General features: G+C 44.0%; 1 protein-coding gene across 1 annotated transcript in view; it reads right to left on the reverse strand.

Annotated features, from left to right (window-relative positions):
* Positions 1-1,770: 1,770 nt before the first annotated feature.
* Positions 1,771-25,360, reverse strand: part of LOC115385704 (leiomodin-2-like) — a 40,701-nt gene continuing 17,111 nt past the window's right edge. The window contains exons 2-4 of the mRNA XM_030087762.1: positions 5,628-5,662; positions 2,386-2,685; positions 1,771-2,305 (exon numbers count right to left, since the gene is read on the reverse strand). Coding sequence (XP_029943622.1) covers positions 2,043-2,305; positions 2,386-2,596 — 474 coding nt within the window. The 5' untranslated portion in view covers positions 2,597-2,685; positions 5,628-5,662 and the 3' untranslated portion in view covers positions 1,771-2,042. The remainder of the gene's footprint in view (positions 2,306-2,385; positions 2,686-5,627; positions 5,663-25,360) is intronic.

Consider the following 25,360-nt stretch of genomic DNA (forward strand, 5'->3'; position numbering starts at 1 on the left):
TTATATTTCAGATTGTTTTGTTGAAATATCGCCAGAATTACCCAGCAACGAAAAGCAGTTGGTGTTGTAGCTGTAAGATATGACACAGAAAGAATGAGCGAATGGCTTTGATCAATCCTCTTTCAAAATGTTGCTGATTCACTGTGTTATAAAAATACTTTCATAATAAAATAAATTGATGAAGCAGGATAATTTAAAACAACTCATGGTAACAACTCTGAGGAAACAGAAACTTACACACCATTCATATGGAGCCTTTTGAAGCTTTATAATTGTTGACAATCGAGTGCATGTGGTGGCACAAAGGTAGCATGTGGTGATAAGACTTTAATTTTATTAATGCACTCTTCAGGTGAGGTGGAATCCTTTTATTTTAATCACATGTAGGTGTGTTGAACTATTAGTGTCCAAATGATGTCAAGATATTGTGCCTGACAAATATGTTGGCATAATGCCGTGCACAAGTTATTGATGCAAAAACATAAAATGAATGCATGCAATATTTTTTGCGTTTTTGGCATTCCTACATTAATGCAGGGTCGATGCTGAAGTATTCAGATCGCTCTAACTCTCCCTGTTACTGTTGCCTCTGCTGAGCAAAGCTTTTCAAAACTCAGGCTCTTTACAACATGTTTGCGTTCATCAGTGGGTCAGGAACGTTGAGGTGGTTTGGCTGTCATCAGCATCAACATGGACGTGGCTCAGAAGCTGTCCTACAGTGACCTGACAGCTGATTTTGCTTCCAGGAAATGCAGACGTGTGTCTCTGTTGGGCCTGAAGTTAGTGGCATTCACTCAAACTGACACCAGGGGGCGCCACAATGCAGTTGTGTTTCGTGCCCCTAAATGACTGTGCAGACCCTGTTACAGAGGATCGAAGTGTAACAATAACCTTGAGTCATCTTAGTGTCAAACCTGCTTTGTTTGTAGTCATGAATCATTTTACAGGAAACTCCTGAACATGACTGCAATTTAGTGGAATTATGTGTGATTTAACTTTGCATTTTAACTCTTCTGATAAATCAACATGTGACCTTCAGCATGGATGTTTGTGCTCTAAAGCATTCAGTATGAAAGTGTTTCTAACTTCTATGGAGTCTGTTCTGATGTGAATCCAACATGGACCCTCAGCAGCAGACTGCAGGCTGGATCATTGTTCCTCCTTTGACTCCATCATTTATTGCTGGAGTTCACAAATGGAGACTTTTTCTCTCACAGAGGAAGAACAGAGTTTCCACTTGTAGCTGTCATGTTAATAAAGAGAAAGTCAAAGGTCACAGTGTGGAGGCTGCAGAGCAGAAAGCCACAGAACTGCTCTGCTGCAGTGGAGGAAGTGTGATGAGCTCTCACCAGCTTGTTTTTTGTCTTCTAATAACCACAGAGAACAAATTCACATCTGCTGCTGCTCCGTCATGAACGCCACTCCTGTCTGTCTGTCTTCTCTGTGGTTTGATTTCCTCTCAACATGTTTCTGATGAGACCTCCACCCACACACAGGTGAGCTGAGACCCTGAATACTGTTACTGTTGCACTGTGGGAAATATTTGGAGCTGATTGAATTCAGTCCAGTCCATCAGTATCAATGTCATCAGAGTTTAGTAGATTGAACAGCTCTGTGTTTCATGAGGAAGAGACTGAAGATCATCAAAACTCCCATTCACTGTTCACTTCACAATAAACTATCCTGATGAAGAGTGAAACACTTCCTGTTAGCGCTCAACATGTCAGACTGAAGAGAAAACACAACAAAACAACATTATGTGACATTTTATTCTGAAAGTAACACTGAGGAAATGTCAAGAAAGTTTAACATTGAGAAGCAATATCATGAAAAGGAAAAACAGAGAAATATGTCATTAGTTTCTTTGTTTAAAATACTGACTGAACTGAAGTTCCTCTTTCTGTTCTTCTTCTCTGTGTTTTCTACATGTGTTCAGGAGGAAGATTGTTTCAAGATAATCTTTGTTGTTCTTTACAGTTGATGACAGAAAACATGTTTGAGTTTTCCAGCAGGTGTGAGTGAGACGTCAAAGCTCTTGGAGGTCAGTCAGCATGTGTGGAGCTGGTGGACGGTCCTTTGTTTCTGAGGATCATCATCAGAGAGAGTCCAAAGCAGTAGACCACACTCTTCACTATCAGCACTGTGTACTGCAGGCAGAGCAGCCTCTCTCTGGACCAGAGTGGTGGAGGGACGGCTGGAGGAGGAGGAGGAGGAGGAGGAGTAGAGGGAGGAAGGGTAGTAGGAGGAGTAGAGGGAAGAGGAGGAGTCGATGGAGCAGTAGACGGAGGGGCAGTGACCTTTATGACTGAAATGGACAAAGGTCAACATGTCAGTGCTCTAAATAATGACAGTGAATCACAGCTAAAGTCATCAAACCTTCTTTACCTTGCTCTGTTTCAGCCTCCACTGTTCCTCTCTCGTGCTTCACAGAGCAGAGATATTGTGCTTTCGGATCATAGTGTTTGAGCACCAAGATGGCGGTGGAGCGTCCCGACTCTCTGAGCTCCAGCTGCTCTCCCTCTCTGGAGTTCAGCTTCTCCAGGCCGCCGTTCTGCTTCAGTCTTTTCCAGGAGAACTGGACCTCAGGAGGGAACATGGCTGAGGCCACACACAGCAGGTGGTTCTTCAGGGGATTTCTGGAGGCTGCTGGGTACACGCTCACCACGGGCTTCACTACCTGCTGCTCTGGAGTCAGACAGCAGCAACAAGCAGCACACACACACAACCACAACGTCAACAGCAGCTTCCAGCTCTCAGCTACATTCAGTCTGATCCTGGAAACCACCTCAACTCTGATCAATCAGCTGATTGATGTGAACACAGTACAAAGGTCACTGCTCACTGTGTTCATGTTGATATCAGACTCTGTCTTCACCTCAGGTCCTCATGTGTTGCAGCTCACAGTGATTTTTAACAGAGAAATAAAGTGGTCAGAGTCGGGGCCACACAGTGGAGTCAGTGTGAGAAAGTTCCTGCTTCACATCCAGGCTGAACTCAGACTGAGTTTTTGTGTGGAGTTTGCATGTTTTTGGGCATACATTGCTTTATTCCAGGTCTTCTGGTTTTGTCCCGTTTAAATTTTTTTTTAACTTTTTTTGCCAACTGGTAACTCAGAACTTATTGTGTTCGTGTTAATGTGAGAGACTAGTGAACTGTTTTGCTTTCAATCTGTTGGACAACAACAGAAAACAACTCAGTGGCCATCTTTCAAACGGGTGTATATCTGAGCGGTGAGCTCATCGTACGACTGGGCTCCCACGGCATTACAGAAACTTCCGTACCTCGCCGATCTCAGCGTTTGAGTGACCGGGTGTTGATAAATGCGGCGGCTGAATTCGATCGTTATTAACAATGTTCCGCCCTGAAATATTCATAGTTCCCAAGCTGCGCCCAGTGAGGTCAAACACGGAAAAGGAGGGATTTTGGCGAAAAAAGAAACTTTTGGGAGCTGGAAATGGATCCTCTCAGGTGTGAGGTGGAGAGAAATCAGGAGGAGCTCTTTGGAAGAATAAAAAACTGAAATTAAAGGAGAAGAGAAAAACGCAGTCTGGAGGACGCTGTTCACGGCAGCGGTGAGCAGCGTCACCTGGATGAACGGACACCGGCTGAGGTCTGAGCAGATTATAGATCCGTTAATTTAACCCTGATATAACAAATAATGAAGCCGACTCATGCTGTACAGCTCAGAGTTTTATTGTTTTGTTTTATGATGTCTCAGAGTCAGACAGCGCGGCACCGCCGCCCGGTCTCCTCCACACAGCGGGACGGTCCCACCGAGACACACCTCGGACCGAACAGGACCCGGGACTCAGTCCACCGAGGGCGGCGCGTGCCCCCCGCTGCTGGTGCTGCTTAAATTAAAGACAATTTATAGAAGTCTTAATAAAATGTTTGACTAAACGTCCTCTGTCTGTATTTAATCTCCCTTTAGTTCATATGTTATTTTCTAGGCTGCTGGCATCACATCACTGATTAAATAAATAATTTTCTATACTTTAGAGTTTATTTACATTTCAGTCGCGGTTCTTCAGGTCCTGTCTCCTCTGTCCAGACCCAGTGGAGGCTCTGCTGGTTCCCGCATCCTCTTGTGGCGCAAGCGCATCAAAGTAACTCTGTCGCAAGTGCAATATTGTGTAAAACTACCTAAATAAAGTCACACACCTTTTCGGGGATGAACAGGAACAGCAGCGTTTCCCCCGCTGGATCTGAGAGTCTGAAGCTGCTCCGCGGCAGCTGTGCGTCTTTGCGCACTGATAAAACTGCTCCTCTCCGTGGCAGGATGGACCAGCGGACTTATTGAAAGTTAAAAATCCTTTATTAATCCCAAGAGGAAGAATTTTATTAGATATTCCGTAAGGGCATAATTTTATTTTATTCATTTTTTTTTATCTGTAATGAATGTATGCTGCTTGTGCTTTGGCGTGTTTGAAATGTGCTTTATAGTTTTCACGCTCCGCCAGGTTTTTCTGCACCGCAAGTCCGCACTGACTGAAACTTGCGTACAAGATGTCAGAGCTGTCGTGAGATTTCATCTTTCCGAACGATCACGACCAAATTGATAAATAACCAACCCGTCTTTCATATGGACATACGACGGGCGTACGCCCATATACGGTCGTACTACCGTTTGATAAATGAGGGCCAGTGTCTTTATTTTAATTTATGATGTTCAAAAAAAGACATTTAACATCAATCAGAACATTTTGATGAGGGATCAATGTTATTATAAATGTATTTAAAATGTTTTGTTTGGAATTTAAAATTGTGACTGTAATGTTTATCAGATTTTATATTTAATGCTTTGACTTTGTCTGGAAACAAAGAAAGTGCAGTAAATAGATTTTCAAACAACTGTTCTTAATAATTAATACATCAGATTTGTGTAATGATCATTATGACTCACTAATTTCATGTAATCTAATTGGATATTTTACACAAAGTTAAATTCATTACATAGTTATCTAAAATATATTTGAATGTTCTCTAATTACTTTCATATCATTGTTTATAGGCATGTCTTTTATTTTAATTTAAAATAAATATCAAGTCTGAAAAAAACTAATTTGTTACATCTTGTTAATGTTTTTCCACACAATATTTAATATAAAAAAAACTATTTTTTTTCACATTTTTTCACATTTTTTTCACATTAACAACAAAATCAAGCACTGATCAATTTTTAATTGTGTGCTCATGTCCGTGTCAAATACATTCAGTACAATACAAATATTGGTGAATATAACATGCTTAACATCATTATTTCAACATCAAATTAGCATGTGTGTGTTGAAGACTTGGATTTAGGTTTTATGTGAATCAGTGTATGATCAGAAAAGGAAAGTTATTTTATTTTTGACACATTCGTCAGTTTTGATTTAAAGCAATTAAAACCTTTAAAATGTCAAAATAAACTGAAATTGAAAGCAAGATGAAAGCCAATTCATAATTTATGTTCTAAATTACACTTCAGTTTGTATGTCAGGACATAACCACTTTCTAAAATATCTGAGTGTTTGATGAAGCTATAACACTGAAAAAATAACCTTTAAAAAAAACCCTCGAACTAAACTAATTTTCTATGTCTGCAAAAAAACAATGGTGCATATAAATTAAAAGTTTCTTCTTACCTGTTACATACAGTTTAGTCCCAGAGCCAAAGATCCTGTAGGAATACCCCTCCCACAATGAGAATGAGTGAAACAAAAACCCTCCTGCAGCTGAATGTGAGCTGAGCTGATGAGCAGTGGCGGCTGGTGACAATTTTTTTAGGGGGGGTGCAAATTACCTTGTAGGCAAGTTGATGCTGCAAACCCAGCCACTTTAATGTCCATGCAGTTACAGAGTTAGGAAGAAAGAAAAATGGTTGTATAAAAGACTGGGGTTAGGGAGTGTCCGGGTTGGTTCCTGGCGGCCGGAAATGACGACGGGTCATCAGCTGTGGCGTGTTAATGTCCCGAGGAGCGTGTGGATTAGCGGATCCCCCTCTTTGAGTTACCTAAATCCTTTGCCTACGAGTCTGTAGTACCTCCACCTCGTAAACGTGTGCGTGTTGTGGTTGATGCCGTGGATCCTCAGTAAATGACAGAAGTAAATGCAACTCACTCAGCTGTGTGCTGTTGTCCCTGTCAGCTGTGATCCGCGAGCTTTCCATGCTGTGCCAGCCTCCCTCATTAGTAGAAATGTCATCTGTTCCTGCCTGCATGTAAGTTAGGTGTTCATGTGTAGACGCTAAGTAGTTTAATGCGTCTTTATTCCTTAAGTTCACACCCTTCACGACCTTTCCGAGTGGCTCAGCTACGAGTCCTGGTGCCTGAGCTTCGACAGCCAAGTCAGTACAGCAACCAGCAGGGAGAGACAGTTTCCCAGGCCGGACCTTCGCACCAAGCCGCCAGTGACAGTCCTGCACAGCCTTAACGAACCTTCCGGGGCTGTGTCTGCACCAAAACCTGGGGAGAAGAAACATGTGAGGAAGGCCTATTGTCCCTACTGTCAGAGTGAAGAACATTACCTGAGTCAGTGCGGTGAGGTTGCCAAACTCACCCAAGAGCAGCTCAAGGAGTGGATCACGGCCAACAAGCGATGCTGGCGCTGTGCACGCAATCATCAAGCAGCTCAGTGCACCCTAAAGAAACCTTGTCACATCTGCCAAGGGAAACACCTACTCGCCCTCCATGAGATAAATTTCAGGCCTGAGAGGAATAATAGAGAGGCTGCACCTAAAGAAGAGAGTTGCCTTACTAACTCCGCCTCCGGCTCCCTCCTCCTCAACAGGCCTGAAACCAGTAATCGGGTCATGTTAAAGGTGGTTCCAGTACTCCTGCATCACCAAGGAAGAACCATCAGCACCTTCGCCCTGCTGGACGATGGTTCGGAGCGGTCTATGCTGTTACCAGCCGCAGCCAAATCCCTGGGCATAAAGGGCACTCCAGAGGACCTCCCCCTACGCACAGTCCAGCAGGACATCCAGGTGCTACATGGACAAAGGATATCCTTCCGGGTGTCCCCAGCTACTAACCCCAAGATCAGCTACAAGGTCGACGGAGCCTTCACAGCTGGTCGCCTCAGCCTAGCCCAGCATACTTACCCTATCGAGCAACTGCAGAAAAAGCACAGACACCTCCGTGGTCTTCCTATCCCGGCCCTGAAGGATGTCAGACCATCGCTGCTCCTTGGCTCCGATCAATCCCACCTTATAACACCTATAGGACCGGTCCGGCTTGGATCACCTGGCGGACCGGCAGCAGTCCACACTCGGTTGGGGTGGACCCTCCAAGGTCCAATCGGTTCCATGGGGCGGCCAGCTAACTCTGTGCAGTCTCTTTCCACCTCTGTTCCCCCACAGATGGATGAGCTGAACCGCCATGTCAAGAGGCTTGGGCAGATGGATGCTGTCCCTGGTCGACCAGAAAGAGAGGTGACCCGGTCCAAACAGAACAAACAGACAGTCGCACTGCTGGATGCCAAGACAACCCGTGTTGAGATCAACAGGGTGAGAAGGTATGCTACGCCCCCATTGCAGGCACCGAAGAAGCCTGTCATGGCCCGGCTGCGGAGAACGGAGCCGCGGTCCCTGACAGACACTGGGCAGGCAACAACCTACCAAGCAGGAACGCGAAAGCTGACCGGACGCTGTACCGGGCACTACGTGTCAGCCTATAATACAGCCTATAATCCTGCAGACATAGCCGATATGGATCCGGTGACACCCAACAGCTTCCTCATGGGGCGGCCTGATGGCTCGCTCCCCCCGGTGGTGCACCCCAAGACGGAGCAACTCAGCCGTCGCCACTGGCGACGCTTCCAAGTCCTGGCGGACCAATTCTGGTCCTCTGGGTTTACAGGACGACACCGTCATTATGTGGGTGGAGCCCCACTACCTCGAGCCCATGGCCGATTGGGCGCATGGGCCGGAGTCTGCAGACCGACAACGGTCACTTCAGACCTGCGGACATAGCCATCAACGGACACCTCTTCACACAGCCCGTAGGCCGACTGGCGAGGTTGCCAGTCCTCCAATCGGTAGTAGACCTTCCTTCAACGTCTTGACTCTATAAGGCTGATTGAGCCTTTTATGGCATGCAAATGTTCTACACACATTTGGGGGCGGCTGTATAAAAGGCTGGGGTTAGGGAGTGTCCGGGTTGGTTCCTGGCGGCCGGAAATGATGATGGGTCATCAGCTGTGGCGTGTTAATGTCCCGAGGAGCGTGTGGATTAGCGGATCCCCCTCTTTGAGTTACCTAAATCCTTTGCCTACGAGTCTGCAGTACCTCCACCTCGTAAACGTGTGCGTGTTGTGGTTGATGCCGCGGATCCTCAGTAAATGACAGAAGTAAATGCAACTCACTCAGCTGTGTGCTGTTGTCCCTGTCAGCTGTGATCCGCAAGCTTTCCATGCTGTGCCAGCCTTCCTCATTAGTAGAAATGTCATCTGTTCCTGCCTGCATGTAAGTTAGGTGTTCATGTGTAGACGCTAAGTAGTTTAATGCGTCTTTATTCCTTAATTGACACACCGATTGTCGGAGTTTGCGCTGATGGAAGCGCTCGTTCCACCACCTGCACATTCCGGGCGGGCGGTGTTATCAATGCCACGGCGTTATAGGAGCGCTCGGTTTCTACACCCGCGCATCCAGGCGGGCGGTGCTTATTCACCGATATGTTGGTATTATTTGTCATTAAATGAAGTATTTGTGTTGCCGTATATTACACGATGGATGTGAATGATTTATGTTCCTGTTAAGTGAAACAGACTGAAGTTGATTTTCCATATCATTGTTTATTGCAGAACTGATTTGTGATCACGGGCATCAAGAATAAACACATCTGAAGAGCCAAACCTCTGCCTCCTCCTGTGTTCTAACCGGCACTCATCTTGAGTGCTGGATCAACCTAAAGAACTGCGCCTCATGCCTTTCCTCATTTACAACGGTATATAACCAAACATTGTCATCTGTTTTATTTTGAAGAAATGGTATGTCTGCCACATCCACAGGTCCATTGTTCACTGTATTGGTCTTTGCAACACATTGATTATAGTACCAGATAAACAGAAAAAAATTACTTTGTTTTTCCCCTTGGGGAAATCCAGCTGCCTGGTAACCAGCTTATTTACACATACAGTAATATCAACATTTTCTGTGCAGTTAATTGTCTCAGAAATTATTGCAATAAGTGATAACATTGCACTAAACAACAATGTTATTTTGAGACAATTTTCAACTAATATGCCATAATAATGCAAGAACATCCTATCAAAATCAATAAACTTTCACTTCTAAAGAACATTTTATCCTGGAACTGGAAGAAAATTTAAACCACTAAACAAAAATAATGAACAGAATGTTTTCTCAGTGTCATTAACAATGAATGAAAACCAAACACAACCAATAAATATGACCGATAATGAAGTCTGTAAACAAAGCTGCCTTCACAAATGATTAAACATGGAGCTCTGACTGAAAGATCAGGAAAATTACCAGTTAGTATCTTTGTAAATGAAAAAAAAAATATAGCAACAAAAATATCCTCTAAAGCAGAAGCCTCAACAGATCATATGAAATATCTGTTCCTTCACTCTGGGAGAACGAACAAATGAAACTTATTGCAGCCGTCACTTATTACACTCATTTATTCTTACCGTGCACTTGTAGAGACTTTACTGAATTAATTTTCATTATTCCAGTTCCACTTTCACACACCATCCTTCCCAACAGTACTGTCATGGCCAGCCCCCCGGCCTCCTCGTAGGGAGGCCGTTTGTTTGTTTTTCAGGTGCGCGGCACTGGAGCGGGTTTTCGGAGGCGTGGTTCCAGCTCATCAGCCAGACGAGGGTCAGCTGCTCTCGTCCCTATTTAAGTGGCGTCCTTGGCTGGAATCGGCGCTGGATCTTAACCTCTGCTACAGTGTGTTAGACGTGCCTGCTTCGACCTGCTCTCGTGATCTGTGAATTCACCTTTTTTTTTTCCCTCTGCTCGCAGTCTGGGGATCCGCTCCGCCTGCCGCTCCTGCCGCCTGCCTGCTCCTAGTTCCTCCGGACTCGGATCCACCTTGGACTGAAAATTGCCGAGAGTCATCCCGGACCCAGCTTGGTCCGGCTCAGCTTCTGGGCTCACCTTTTGTTCAAATAAATCCTTTTTTTTTTTTACCCGCCATCTGTCTCCCGTGTCGTCTGCGCCTGAGCCTCCGACCCCACCCGTAACAAGTACGACTCTCCTCTGCCACTGTGGGCGTTCGTTAGAGCCGAAAATGCAGGAGTGCAGATGAGACAACAGCAGTGTCCAAACACAATGAAACAACAGAAATAAAACGATTCTAACTGGTCGATAATAAAAAGTGGGAGTGTGTGTGGCGCACAGAGCAAACCCGATTTGCAATGAACCAATTAAAATGCAGCCTTAAGTCACGTTTAATAAAAAGTTTGAGGCTCTCCATAGGGATCCATTTGTCCGGCGCCCCCATTCGTCTTCTTCTTTGGAATAATGGCGGCTGGCGACCAACAACTGAGGGTCATACCGCCCCCTACTGTATCTCTTGGTGAATGTGTCCCGGCGCCGTCAAAACCAGGAAGTGTTATTCATACAGAAATACCATGAAAAAATATTAAAAAGAAACAAAGTATGCCCTTTTGTATGCACAACAAGGCTGAAAATACAATATTTGACATATATTACAAATAAAAATTATACACTCAAAGTTTTATATTTTCTGAAAATTGTGTAGACTGATTGTACTGACTGACGATAAACTGATGAGGGCGGCGCCACTGCTGATGAGACTGTCATATTTCTGCTCCATGAAGAGTTTCTCTGATTTCATATCAACACATCTGTCTCTGGTTTCTTTGATCCAGCAGCTCAGCTCTGATGATCATGTCTGTTTCTTGGTCCGTTCACAGCTTTCCTCCTCTGAAATTGCAAGTGCTGTTTTAAGGACACAGACCCGGTGGAGAGTGAAGGGACCGGCGAGTCACCGTGACAAGTCTTTTTTTTACCCCCACAGGGATTCTGAAAAACATTTATTGAGGTAAAAAATTGGCATAGTTCTGCTTTAAACCATCTGAGGGGCCTTAAAGCGATACTTAAATATTTTGGCAAATTGGCCTATTTTGCGCAATTCCTTAGTCATTTCGAACAGCATACTTACTTTTTTTGTGAGGGCGAGCTGTTGTTTATTCAGAGGTGAGTTGGGGAAGGTTTTCGGGACGGACACAATGGAAGTGGATGGTATTTTTGCTCCCCCTCGTCAAACTCATCAAAAACAAAATCCAACAACCCCAAAACACTTTAGTGGACACGTTAAAATCCGCACATTCACTACGCTGTGGAACACCAACAAATAATATTGTAGCGTTACGACACTGAAGCAAATACTGGGAACTACTTTTTCTTTTGAAATCATTACGCCCAGACGCCATGTTTAGTAAGTAGTTCCGTCTCAGCAATCTTCGCATAAACAACTCAATCTCGTAATTTTGCATTAATATTTCACAGCCTGGCATTGGAGAGGGTTTTTGCGTATGATCTGCGATGTTCCCGGTAAGCCAACTTATGCACCGTCATGCCAGATTTTCTGTAGACACGCTCCAGGACGCGGTTGGATCTCTTCATCAGTCTCAGCTCATTTGTGAGGGATACAGTCAGGTTGGCACCACTCCAAGTCGGCCCTGGCCAACTCGGCACCGCCCCGGGATACAGTCAACTCGGCATCAAACCAAGTCGGCCTCGCGGGGGGGGGGCTCTCGAGTGGCCGAGTTGGTCGGTGCCGACTTGACTGTAAGCTGCTTACCAACTCGGGCAAAAGCCTCTTTTTTTTTTTTTAATCACGATGGTGGATAATGTATATGGGAGCATAGATATCTTATATAACACTAGATACCTCGTCTCCGCTGCTGGCCAATGAAGTCGGACGTCTGCAGAAGTCGGCCATCTTTGTACGGGAATCTGGCTTGCTCATAACATTGTGTTGATGAGACATGAACTGCTTAACAAGCTATAACTTGCTCAAATTTTTACCGATTTTCAAACGGTTTGGTTTGTAATAAACATCAAATCTCTGTTAATGACATGACATATGTTTGATGAGTATGGCATGCCTTAAATATATATCATATCGTAAATATTCATAATATTCTTCATATTAGGCTCCATGTTCAAATCCTTACACTGAGATATATTTATAGCACTTACGAATAATTTAGACAAGCCATACATGTCCATATTTTTAGTTTTGTGTGAAAATATTTTAAGACGTGGCAGGGCTGTAGTGGAGGCTGAAGATAAACAATTTACCCACCTGAAACTTCAGAAATACTTAAATCTCATGAACCTCATTATATTGAATGTATTATATTATTTTTCATTAATATATAACATTAAACAGTAACCTTCCACATTATTAAATCTATTGTGAATGTATAATGTCCCCCCATTGATTATTTAAACATGAAATAGTGCACCAGAAAACACATTGTTTTAAAAAAATATATTTAATTAGGCATTGTAAAAATGTATAAAAGGAGCTCAGAAAGTTTCAAGTCAAATAATGGAATTACAGTCACAATATAATTACTCTTCCGGGTGAGTGGACGCTGGCGCGTCTTGCTGCCGCTGCTCTCCGGCACTTTTAATGTGTGTGTTTTTATACTATGGACTGATTACACGGACTGGTCATTTCTCCTGGACAATTGACTTCGCTTCTTTTGAGTGTCATCAAACTCACTTTGAAGTGTTTCTCTTAAATCACGTATTTTTGTTTTTGGTGCTTTCCGCCTCGGCAAACATTTGCCCACCTGTTGCCGTTCCACTCCCGGCACCGTCCTGTCATCATGTGGGCAAGCAATTTCTGTCTCTGGCTCGCATGTGTGTGGCTGTTCCTGCTGTCCTGCCATCATCCTGTGGCAGGATTATTTCAATACACCGCAGCAGAGCTCCACTGGATCCGCTCTCACCTGCCTCAGCCCCCACCTCCTGTGCTGCACCAATTCCAGGACTTCGCTCTTCCCCCACGCCGTAAATATATCCACCGTGGGTCTCGCAGGCACTTTCATCACGACGACTCTACAGCCATAAAATCCTTCTGGTCCACTTCTCGCCATCGTCTCAAAACCACCAGCCGGACTGTCGACCACAGCGCGTTAGCCGGCTTAGCTCAGTCGGGTAACTCAGCTGTCAGGCACGACACTACAGCCAACATCGGTCTGCTGAACATCCGCTCACTCACGAGCAAGGGACATCTCATCCAGGACATCCTCACCGACCGTAAGCTGGACTTTCTCTGCTTAACTGAAACTTGGCAACAGCCTAATGTTTACACTCACCTTAACGAATCTACTCCGCCTGGCTTTGTTTATGTCTGCCGTCCCCGTGGCAACGGACGTGGGGGTGGTATCGCGATACTTCACCGCGAGAAGTGGAAAGTTCTCCCCGTGTCCGTGCCCCCACTTACCTCATTTGAATGCCTGGCTTTTAAGTTGCCTGGTCCCGCTCCCACTTTAATTGCCACCGTTTACCGTCCCCCCAAGCCAAACTGTAACTTTTTAGATGAACTTTCCATCCTCCTCACCCACCTGTCTACGTTGACCCCTAACGTCATCTTGCTCGGTGACTTCAATATACATATAGATAATACTAATCTCCCCCTCACCAAAGATTTTTTGTCATGTCTGGAGAGCTTTGATTTTACTCAATTCACCAATTTCCCAACCCACAAAAAAGGACATTTTCTGGACTTAATCTGCTGTTCTGGCCTCGCTCCCTCCGACTTCACTGCCGATGAACTTCCTGTTACTGACCACTTCCTCCTCACCTTCAGCGCCACACTCTCCCTCTCCATCACCAAGCCCCCCCGTCTCATCTCTTTTCGGAATATAAAGGACGTCAATTGCGACACTCTTTCCACCAGCCTTCGTTCTGTCTCTATCCCGGACTCCTTCTCCAACCCTGAAGAACTGGTCATCCTCTACAATAACAGCCTTCAGGAGATTCTTAACTCTCTCGCCCCAGTTAAAACCCGTCAGGTCTCTTTCTCCTCCTCTGCCCCCTGGTTCACCCCTGAGCTCCGAGAGATGAAAGCCAGGGGTCGTCAACTCGAGCGTCTTCATAAAAAATCTGGTCTTACTATCCACAAGGACATGTACAATAACCATCTTCTTGTCTACAAGGACTCCATAACTCAAGCCAAAACCAGCTATTACTCCAGTCTCATCATCACCAACGATGGAAATTCCAAAACACTTTTCTCTCTGTTTAACAAAATTACCCAGCCATCAAACTCCCTCCCATCCCATCTGTATTCCACTGACTCCTGTAACTCTATAATGCAGTTTTTCAATCGCAAAATCAGCAATATCCATCAGAATCTTTGCTCGATCGGACCATCTTCCTCCCCATCACCCCCTCTTCTCCACTCTCACTATTTTTCCAGTTTTCATCTCCCCAGTCCCCCTGAAATTGCTGATATAATCCTAAAATCAAAGCCCTCTACCTGCCAGCTTGATCCCCTCCCCACATCTCTGGTCATATCCTGCCTCCCCTCTCTTCTCCCTCTCATATGTACTATCATCCATTCCTCACTCTCCTCTGGTATTGTTCCTTCTTCATTCAAAACAGCATCTGTTACCCCCATGCTAAAGAAACTTGGTTCAGATCCCAACAATTTTAATAACCTCCGCCCCATTTCTCACTTACCTTTCATTTCTAAAATTCTGGAAAAAGCAGTCGCTAGCCAACTCCATTCTCATCTTTCCCTCAATAATCTTTACGAGCCCTTTCAATCTGGATTTCGCTCCCGCCACAGCACAGAAACAGCACTACTTAAAATCACCAATGATCTCCTCGTGGCAGCTGATTCTGGTTCACTTTCTATTCTCATCCTCCTCTATCTGAGTGCGGCCTTTGACACCATCTCACACCCAATCCTCCTCCATAGACTGTCTTCCATCGGCATCACCCACACACCCCTCAGCTGGTTTCACTCATATCTCAAAGGCCGCACTCAGTTCATTCAGCTTCAGTCATTTAAATCAGACCTCTCCCCAGTCACCACAGGTGTCCCCCAGGGCTCAGTCCTGGGGCCCCTCCTCTTCATCATTTACCTCCTCCCCCTTGGCAGTATCTTTCGCAAATTTAACATTCAGTTCCACTGCTTTGCGGATGACACCCAGCTCTACCTCTCTTGCAAGCCCAATTCTACACTTCCACCCCCCTCCCTCATTTCCTGCCTTTCTGACATTAAGTCTTGGTTCACTGCTAATTTCCTCCAATTAAACAGCAATAAAACTGAAATCCTCCTAGTTGGCACTAAATCCACACTTGCTAAAGTTGACAGTTTTTCTCTCCCCATTGACAGCTCCTCGGTCTCCCCTTCCCCCCAGGTCAAGAGTCTGGGTGTCATCCTCGACAGCACTCTCTCCTTCCAGTCTCACATAAATTGCATTACTCGGTCTGCTTACTTTCACCTCCGCAATATCAATCACCTCCGTCCCTCCCTCACTCCTCACGCTGCCTCCATCCTTGTCCACAGCCTCGTAACCTCCCGTATCGATTATTGTAATGCTCTTCTTTTCGGCCTCCCACAGAAATCACTCCATAAACTTCAACTGGTCCAGAATTCAGCTGCTCGTATCATCTCAAAGACCCCTTCTCACCACCACATCACCCCCATTCTCCAGCACCTGCATTGGCTCCCGGTCAAGCACAGGATTCATTTCAAAATTCTACTGTTTACTTTTAAGGTCATCAACAACCTGGCACCCCCATATCTGTGTGACCTCCTCCACATCTCCACTCCAGCTCGCTCCCTCAGATCCTCCTCCTCCATCCACCTCACTGTGCCCCCTGCCCGCCTCAGCACCATAGGGAGTAGGGCCTTCAGCCGCTCTGCTCCCCAGCTCTGGAACTCTCTCCCCCCGGACCTCCGTAATCTGAACTCTTTGCCCCTCTTCAAGTCCAGACTTAAAACCCATCTGTTCAGATCTGCATCCTCCACTTAGTTTTCTCCTACTATTCTCAGTTCCTTACCGACATTATTTGCTGTGTTGTTACCCATGATTTTATTTTATTTCTTATTATTGTTCCTCTCATTGTTGTTTTAACTTTGTAAAGTGTCCTTGAGTTCCCTGAAAGGCGCTTTGAAATAAAATGTATTATTATTATTATTAATTAGGTAAATGAATAAAAGGCAACTGAGTCAATCTCTTGATCAATCAATTTTTATATAACTCAGAGTCACAACAGCAATTGCCTTATAGTGCTTTAAGATGTTCCATTAAAAAAATTCAGTGAAATAAGAGTATAAAAGTCTGCACAGATCACCAACCTTACATTGCGTTCCACAGAAACTCTGACAACTTTCCCGTACAAAGATGGCCGACCTCTGCGGACGTCGTGGAATCTGCCGTAAGGCATCTAGTGTTCTATAAGATATCTATGCCTGGGAGCTTCATGTTTGACGTCTGAACCGAGTAGCTTAGCTACGAGCGCGCAGCGCATAGCGGCTGTCTGGTCATGTGACCGGTCCCAAGGCATTCTGGGAATCGTAGTGCAGCGATGCCGGCTGCGCTGCGACGATTTGCAGTTTTTTTTTTCGTGCCGGTAGCGCCGCTTCTCCTCACGTAGCAGACAGGGGACTGGAGGACAAACTGTGTGATGATGGTGCCTGACAGGTTAGAGGTGGAGGATGGACCTGGAGCTTCATGGTTGACGTCCTGTTTGAACCGAGTAGCTTAGCTACGAGCGCGCAGCGCAAGCGGCTGTCTGGTCATGTGACCAGATCATGTGACCGGCATGTGATCCGCGAACACCGCCTGATCAAACCAGTCGCCTGCATTATAATGTTACTGTAATGTTCTCCACCCCTGAAGTTTGGTCATATATTAAAAATATCACAATCCACTGTGTAATGAAAGATATAAAATAAAAAATGCACACCATGGCCATAAATGACTGAAAATCAACCGAAATGTGACCACGCCCTCTGGAAATGGAATAATGGCAAAAATGGAATAAGACAAAAAATAAATGCACAAAAGGTCAGAATCATTCACAAGCATGGTATAAACCATTTATTCAAGCACAACAGTGTCTCTGAATATGAAAACATAGATTAAAGGTGGAATACAACATTTTGATTTCCGGGTGGATCACCTAAATAATTGGTGGGTCTGTTTGTCAATCATTCTGACGAGCCGCTTTCGTAAGGCGGTTCTCCGTGCTTGCGCCCAATCAGCTTCTCCCTTTTGCGCATGCGCATTCAGAGTGTTTATGTAGCCGGTGAGCTTCTGAGCTAGTACTTACCGATGGCGAGTCTGACATAATGAAACTGTAGCTGTTTCGGAAAAAAAAAAGCTTTATTTATGAGCGAGGCGGATCGCAGAAACTGTACAGAGCCTAGACGCCGGAGAAGAGGAGATCGCGCTCGGACACTTCCGCGTTTTCTGGGAGAAGCAGGAGAGCCGGGCGGATGGTCTGGCGCATGCGCGTTGTTCAAAAAGTGAGTAACAGACGTGGGGCTTCGTCTTTTCGAGAAAATGTTGTATTCCACCTTTAATACACACACAAATATAGAAAAAAAAGAAAGAAAAAGAAAAACTGTACATGGTGACATGGTGCGTATATAACCCATCAATATCATTTTCATCAAAGCCATTATGCCACACAGCTCTGTCCTCTGTTTATTCTGAAACATTCTCATATGGGATGCTTGGCACCGACATAAATCTGTACAAGACAGTCTTGCAGACATACAGGAACATCTTTCAGTTTCACATTTAGTTGTATTGCAACTACAGTAGACTACCTGCAAAACACTGTCAGGGGCAGGATTTGTAGTTATCCGTGTCACTGCCAACTCACCATCCTCAGTGTGCCACCCATTGCCACAAATTTTACTAGTTAGACAATGTTTCATAATCACTGCTTGGTAGTTTGCTCTCCTGCAGTGTTGGTACAGGGCATTACTAGTTGGGGGAATGGAGAGTTCTGGCAAGCTGGTGAGGCCATACAGAAAAGGTTTGTATCGTGCATCATTTACATTTTTGGCAGATGACTGGCCATACAGGAGGCACACATATTTATTCAGCGTGTTAAAGGTAGGTTGGTCAAGTTTGAAACTGCTGCCCAGTTTTGCAGATCCAGTCAGGTGTTCTTCTTTTTGACATGCAAAATTTTGATATTGATGTCAGCTGCCAACCAAGAGCTGACATCCTTATCAAGTATGTTTTGGAACACTAGAGAGTGTGTGTTGGTGTCTCCGGAATGTGTGGGTAATTGAAATATAATCACAAATAAACGTGTTTACATTTTAGCAGAGCATCTTATAACCTTGGTGTACTTCTCTCAGGAATGGCCTAATATGCAGTTAATACAATTGTTCCATGGTAGTAGTGCTAATTAAAGTATATACTTAACAAGGACATCACCGACGAAATAATCCAGCTAGATGGACTCAAAGTTGGCACCAGGGTTCGAAGATTTTGAAGTCGAAAAGAAGGAACGAGGCAGTGTCCAACAAAGTGACAGGTAGGTAAGTGCACATGCACTACACAAGTTTCACGGTGCTGTACTGTAAAATGTCACTTACTGTAGTCACTTACTGTAATACTTGTGTTTTACTACAGCAAAAATGCAATAAGGTATGGCGGATTATTGCAGTGAAGCGGTGAACAGCCCAACGCCAGCATCCTCTCTGCTGCTTATCACAGAGCTTATCCCATTTACTGGGTCACGAGCCAATGGTTAGATCTACTCCAGCTCCTCTGAGCCTGATGAGGATAATATAATTTCAGAATCTAGTGAGCCTTTATATTCTGTCTTTAATGATATTTGAAACTGCCGCAGTTTTTTATGTCACGGGATGTGTGTGAATATTTGGAAGAATTGAAACCAGGTTCAGTTCCAGGTCCTGCTGTTTGATGTTTGCATGTTCTCCCTGAGCCTGTGTGGATTCTCTCAGGTTCTTCATCTTCTCATATTTCACAGACATGCTTGTTGTGTGTCAGTGGTTTTCTGTTCCTCTGTTTGTTCTGTGTTAGAATATTGGTGTCTCCCTGCTCTTCACCAAATGTCAGCTGAAATTAAAGCCGCAAGCGGCGTTGGACGGGACCTCGCCCTCTGGCAAGGTGGCCCCACTGAGGCCGTCCTCGTATCTTGATGACCGAAGTGCAAGTCACTGGGAACCTTGCTCCTCCATAGACTTCCAGCACCCTCTCACCCACTAACATGGAGCTGTTAGCATCTCCTATCCGCTGACATGGAGTTGTTAGCATCTCCCATCCGCTAACATGGGGCTGTTAGCATCTCTCACCCGCTAGCATGTAGCTGTTAGCATATCTCACCCGCTAGCATGTAGCTGTTAGCATCTTCCATCCGCTAACATGTAGCTGTTAGCATCTCCCATCCACTAGCATGTAGCTGTTAGCATCTTCCATCCGCTAACATGTAGCTGTTAGCATCTCTCATCCGCTAGCATGTAGCTGTTAGCATCTCCCATCCGCTAGCATGTAGCTGTTAGCATCTCCCATCCGCTAGCATGTAGCTGTTAGCATCTCCCATCCGCTAGCATGTAGCTGTTAGCATCTTCCATCCGCTAACATGTAGCTGTTAGCATCTCCCATCCGCTAACATGTAGTTGTTAGCATCTCCCATCCGCTAGCATGTAGCTGTTAGCATCTTCCATCCGCTAACATGTAGTTGTTAGCATCTCCCATCCGCTAGCATGTAGCTGTTAGCATCTCCCATCCGCTAACATGTAGCTGTCAGCATCTCCCACCCGCTAACATGTAGCTGTTAGCATCTGTCATCCGCTACCATGTAGCTGTTAGCATCTCCCATCCGCTAACATTTAGCTGTTAGCATCTCCCATCCGCTAACATGTAGCTGTTAGCATCTCCCATCCGCTAACATGTAGCTGTTAGCATCTCCCATCCGCTAACATGTAGCTGTTAGCATCTATCATCTGATTCAGCAGGGGCCACGGCAATGGATTGCAGTGCGGGAAGCTCCATTGCCGTGGCCCCCGCTGAATCGGTTGGATTTAAATAACTTCTGAAGGAATCCAAGCTGCACCATGTTTGTCTGAGTGAGTATATGAGCAGGCACACACCTATAAATAAGGTCCAGGTATCAAAAAAACCGGAGTTGCCCTTTAACACTGTTGAATTTGAAATTATCCCTGTGCTTTGTTAAAAATGTCATATTTTGCAAAAATATGGGGTGTGAGGCTCTTATTTTGATAGTCATGTCTGCTCCACTATGTCAAACACCAATATATCCATTTGAGTGTCAGAGTAGCGTTATTCCATACATCCCATTGTCTGTCTGTGCATCCACGTATCCAGCCATCCATCATTTATCCACCAACTTAAAGACTGATTTCAGGTGTATGGTGTGTGTCAGGTGATATTTCTGCAGGGTGACATCTATTTAGATCATTCCAATGCGTTTCAAGTGTTGCTTCCTCAGTGGCTTGCTGCTGCAGGGGCACTGTTGCTTCAGTCATGTGTGATTTGTGGTCACGGTGCGCCATCTACTGTGGAAAGCCGGTACAACATGCAGAATGTTTTACAGCTGGTCTGAGACCAGCCACAGAGGCTCAATGCCCATATATGGCTTAAGTAGGTCACATGATGTTAGAGTGTGACTCGGCAGACACACAGTTTCTCTTTGGTAAAAACAGCTGGGGAAATGCATTTCCGTGGACCAAAGTGAGCAAACAATGTCAGAAAGTGATAGGAAATGTAGTTGTCTTTCACTGTAGAGCTTTTCAGAGCAGTCAGACTTATAGTTTTGAAACGGGAGGCTTAATTGATGAAGAAGGTGAGATTTTTGAGCAAAATTTGAGCAAAATTTTGAGCAGAAAGTGTGAATGACGGACTTCCTGTTGCATTTAGGTCATAGGCACGAGTGAGAAAGTTGTAGATCTCGATGAGACGAACGCGTGCATATGTTTCTTTTCTCTGTACCACACTGTGAAGGGTGAAACAGTCCATATTAGTGGTTTTTGAGTGAAAAGTGTTTTGAGGCACATTTGATTTGACAGGAAATAACGGACTTCCTGCTGGATTTAGGTATAGGTATGTCTCTTGGTAAATTGTAGAGCTCGATAAGACGAACTCATCCATGTTGATTTTATTTCTCTGCGACATTCGTGCGGGTCGCACTGTCCATTGTAGTGTTGCAAGTGCGTTTTCAGACTTCAAACTTTAAGGGTTAATAAAATCCACACCCTGAGACTTTTGAAAAAGTTTTTAACAACTTTGTGAGAGAAACTTGTCCTCTTTTATTTGGCACTACTCTGACGTCTCCACGACAAGCGGTCTTGGAGCAGATAATTTTTAAAGGAGGAGTCATTTTTTGCCGAATTTTACACTGAAAGTGAAATACCGGACTTCCTGTGCGATTTAGGTCAAAAATAACAGATCATTATTTTTAGATCTCGAGGAGACGAACGCGTGAGCGTTGGTTTGATCTCTCTACGACATTCCTGGGAGTAAAGGCAGCTATTCTACTGTTTGTAGGTGGCGCTAGAGAGCAGATGATGTCATGGGGTAAATTTTTGTATTTTATCAAATGTTTCGCGAGTCCGGATGTGCCTGCCAAATTTGGTGAGTTTTCGTGCATGTTTAGGGGGTCAAATTAGCCGTCGAAGTGGCGTCGGAATAATAAATAATAAGAAGAAACGAACGAAGAACAATAGAGGCCTTGCCCTCAGGCAAGGTGGCCTCAGTTGAGGCCACCTCGCCCTCGGGCTCGGTCCCTAATAAGTGTTTCCTCTCTGAGAGCCTGACTTGGAAAACATGAGGATGAACTGGAGTCATTCCAGCTGTGGATCAAAACAGGAGAATTATCTTCCTTTATGATATTTGGCTGGAATAGTAAATTTCCTTATGTTCAATGATATTTTGTTGAGATACACAGTTATGTTTAAACAGGCTGACTGATGTTCAAATATGAGTAAAAAGAAGCATATTAACATTATTTAATTTGAAACTGATTGAAAAGAAGAAGAACCTCACTAAAATTAAAGTGTTTGTGACTCAGGGTTGAGTGAAATATGTGAACCTGCTCTCTGGTTTACTGTTTACTTCCTGTCACACACTTTATTTGACATCAGTTGGTTTTTGTTCAGGCTGCAGGGATCATTTCTCACTGTGGGAGTTTTTTATCCAACAGAGGCAGTAGTAGGAGGCTGAATGATCTGATTTAATTTTGTTAATCTTTAACTCACAGACGTTTTGTTTCTTCACACCTGAGAAATCCTTTACCTGAGGATGATTGTACCCTGTATATACTTTACTGTTATCAATTACAAGAATCACTCTGAATGTTTCTGTGTCTTTCTTCTGGTACCAGTATACATTGCCACTGCTACACTCATCAGTTCCTCTACAGATGAAGGAGACTGTTTCCCCGACTCTCCTGGTCAATGTTAAATCATCCTGAATCAGCTCTGCTGCCATGGCAACCAGCGCTGTGGAGACACAGACAGACAGGTGCAGGTCAGTGGGACCTCCTTTGTTCCAGGTGGAGTTTTCTGGCTCCTGATTGGCTGGAAACACTCACCTGAACACAGACAGCAGAGAGCAGCAGCTGGGAGGAAAAGCATTGTGTGCAGTGGTGTTTCCTCTGGAGGAGCTGAGGAGAAGTGGAGCTCTGATGCAGCCGAGGCCAAACAAGGACGAGCTGTTTGAGCAGACGAGCTCATGTGGTTTCTAACAGCTCCTCAAACCTCCCATCAGCCCACAGATAAGCTGCTGATTGACAGCTCAGCTGAGGCTGCTCTGTGGTTTCATCTGGCTGAATCCAGCCTGAGGAGAGAAAAGAACACTGAGAATATTTATTTTCTCACATATTTAGGTTTTAGGGTGATAAGTTCAGTGTCACACACACACACACACACACACACACACACACACACACACACACACACACACACACACACACACACACACACACAGATGCACATAGATGCTTTTTCAGAAAAAAATATAAAGACATTTCTGAAATGTTTAACACAAACTAAACTCAAGTGCAAAGTCAGAACTATTCCTGAGCCTTCTTGGTCTCGTGCTTGGACCATAATAACCTCAAACTTTTTTTTTCATCATTTAGAGTTATTTTTCCTCTTGCTGATATGATACAGTTGAAATTGTTCTTCAGTATTTATGACTCCACAAAACTTAATTTTAACCTCAGATCACAACAATATCGGTCTGTTTTGATATAATGTCTTATTCAATGTTTTTCATAACAGTATTCATTACTTTATGTTAGGCTTATATTACATATAATATCTAAATTATGTAAATTACATGTGTTATTAAAGTGCTTGTTAATGTCACTGTTGCATGTTATACAGTAGAAACTGTTCTTTCCAGCATTTATGAGCTCACTGGATTTTTGTTCAACCTCACATCATAACAACAATAATGACCTCATTTTTTCTTATGTCTTATTCACTGTCTTTTATTATATTATTTATCAGATGATGTTATACAGTAGCATTTTTATTTTCTTCTTTTTATCCAACTCAATATGAAAGTCATATCATAGGAGCAGGACTGTCATTATTAAAGTACCTGTTAAAGTACTGTATTATTACTGTTTCTGACACATTATTTCTTGTCCATCATGGTTTTGAAAACTTTGTTGGAATATTATCTACAGTCTCCTGCCACCATATGCTGGATAAAGAAATCACATTTATTAAAGACCAGAAAACCAAAATATATCAAGTTGAAGTGATTGAACATGTTAAATCTGAACATTTTAGATTATTTTGCTTCGATCTGAACTCAGAAACAAAAACATGCAGATGAATTGACAAGTGGACTCAATGGGGGTTTCTGTGGATCACCAAGGAACCAAGACATGACCATAAGAAATGTAAAAATAAACTATTTCCATCAATATGATGAGCTCATTTCCACAGCTTCCACAGACCAGGATGAAGTTCAACCAGGACCACAGCCAAGGCCTCATGGAGGACCGGAGAAAATCCTTTCTGCCATCAGCAGCACTGTGGAGTGGTGTTATGCTCTGAGAGGCTTTTAGACCAACACTGAACGGCTTCTTCAGGTGTGGAAACATTTAAACATTACTTTTTTGGAAAATAGGGGCTTTGTGTGTGTATGTCCTGTGTCTTGGGATTTTTTTTATAGATGTGTATTAAACACAGAGAGGCTGTGATGGACTGTTTGGTTTTGTTTTTTCAATGCAAATGAGACCATGGAAGCAATAAAGACAATAGAAACCCTACTGAGAGTACAGCAGCCATTATAATCTTATGGCAAATTTGAAAAGACATTAATGACTGATATTATGCAAATTGTTAGGATGATATATGTAAATCAGTGTAAGAAAAATATTAACTTTGTCAGTAATTATTGGTATCTTTATTCGTTATTTGTAGGAATTATTTATCTTTAAAATTTGCAGCAGAACATAAGAGAGGACAATGAAAGAGAAAGTATCCTGCAGAAGAGCTGATGGACATGAAACATGTTGAGTTAAAGTCCAGAAAAACCAGCAGACTGGACGACTTTATGGTTCAGTATCAACTGTCACACACCGCCCTCCTCAAGGAATCTGGAGACTCTAAAAGATCTTCCAACAAAGTTAGTGACCACATTTACTGCTTATTTCCAGGGTCATGACCCAAAACTCTACTTTCACCGTTTTTAATATTTTCTGCATTTTTTTGTCAGATTGATAGACTATATGTTTATCAGAAAAGTAACAAATATTTTTATTTCTACAGAATACCTATATTTTGTATATAATTATAATAAATTGTGCAGTAGCTTCAGACATGTCTCAGAGATTCTCTGATGTATTTGTAATACATCCATCTTAACTGTTGAGGATGGAGTTTTCCTCCGGGCCGGGCTCCCCTCTGACTGCTCCTCCAACCTTACAGATTCTTTCTTGGATCCCAAATAGAGTGCAGAATTAAAGAGCCCCGATGCAGATTCCCAACGCTGATTCCAATTTATTTGTGCGAAGCCTCCAGACAGAATTCTGGTCCTCTGTGTCCCTAGTCTGTCCTCAAGCAGCCCTCACCGGCAGAGTCAGAGCGAAAAGGCGAAGTCTAATCTAATGTGTGTGTTTTTATCAAGTCTTCCGCTCACAGGCGGGGGGACTTCTTCATTCTTCTGGCTCACTCCTCACTGGAGCTGGTCTGGGCTGGTTGAACCTCTGCTTCTCACACACTGATGTGGAAACGGTGTTCCTCCCGTTGTTCCAGCACAGCCGCTCTGCCTGATCAGGATTTGTCTTTCTGCACAGAGATACTCAGAAGTCCTTGCATGAACATTAGTGTGTGTCTGATTAGACGAGCAAGATTATGAGTTCACAAGCTGTAATTTT

Source organism: Salarias fasciatus, unplaced genomic scaffold (genome assembly GCF_902148845.1).
Source record: "Salarias fasciatus unplaced genomic scaffold, fSalaFa1.1, whole genome shotgun sequence".
In the NCBI taxonomy this organism is placed as follows: Eukaryota; Metazoa; Chordata; class Actinopteri; order Blenniiformes; family Blenniidae; genus Salarias; species Salarias fasciatus.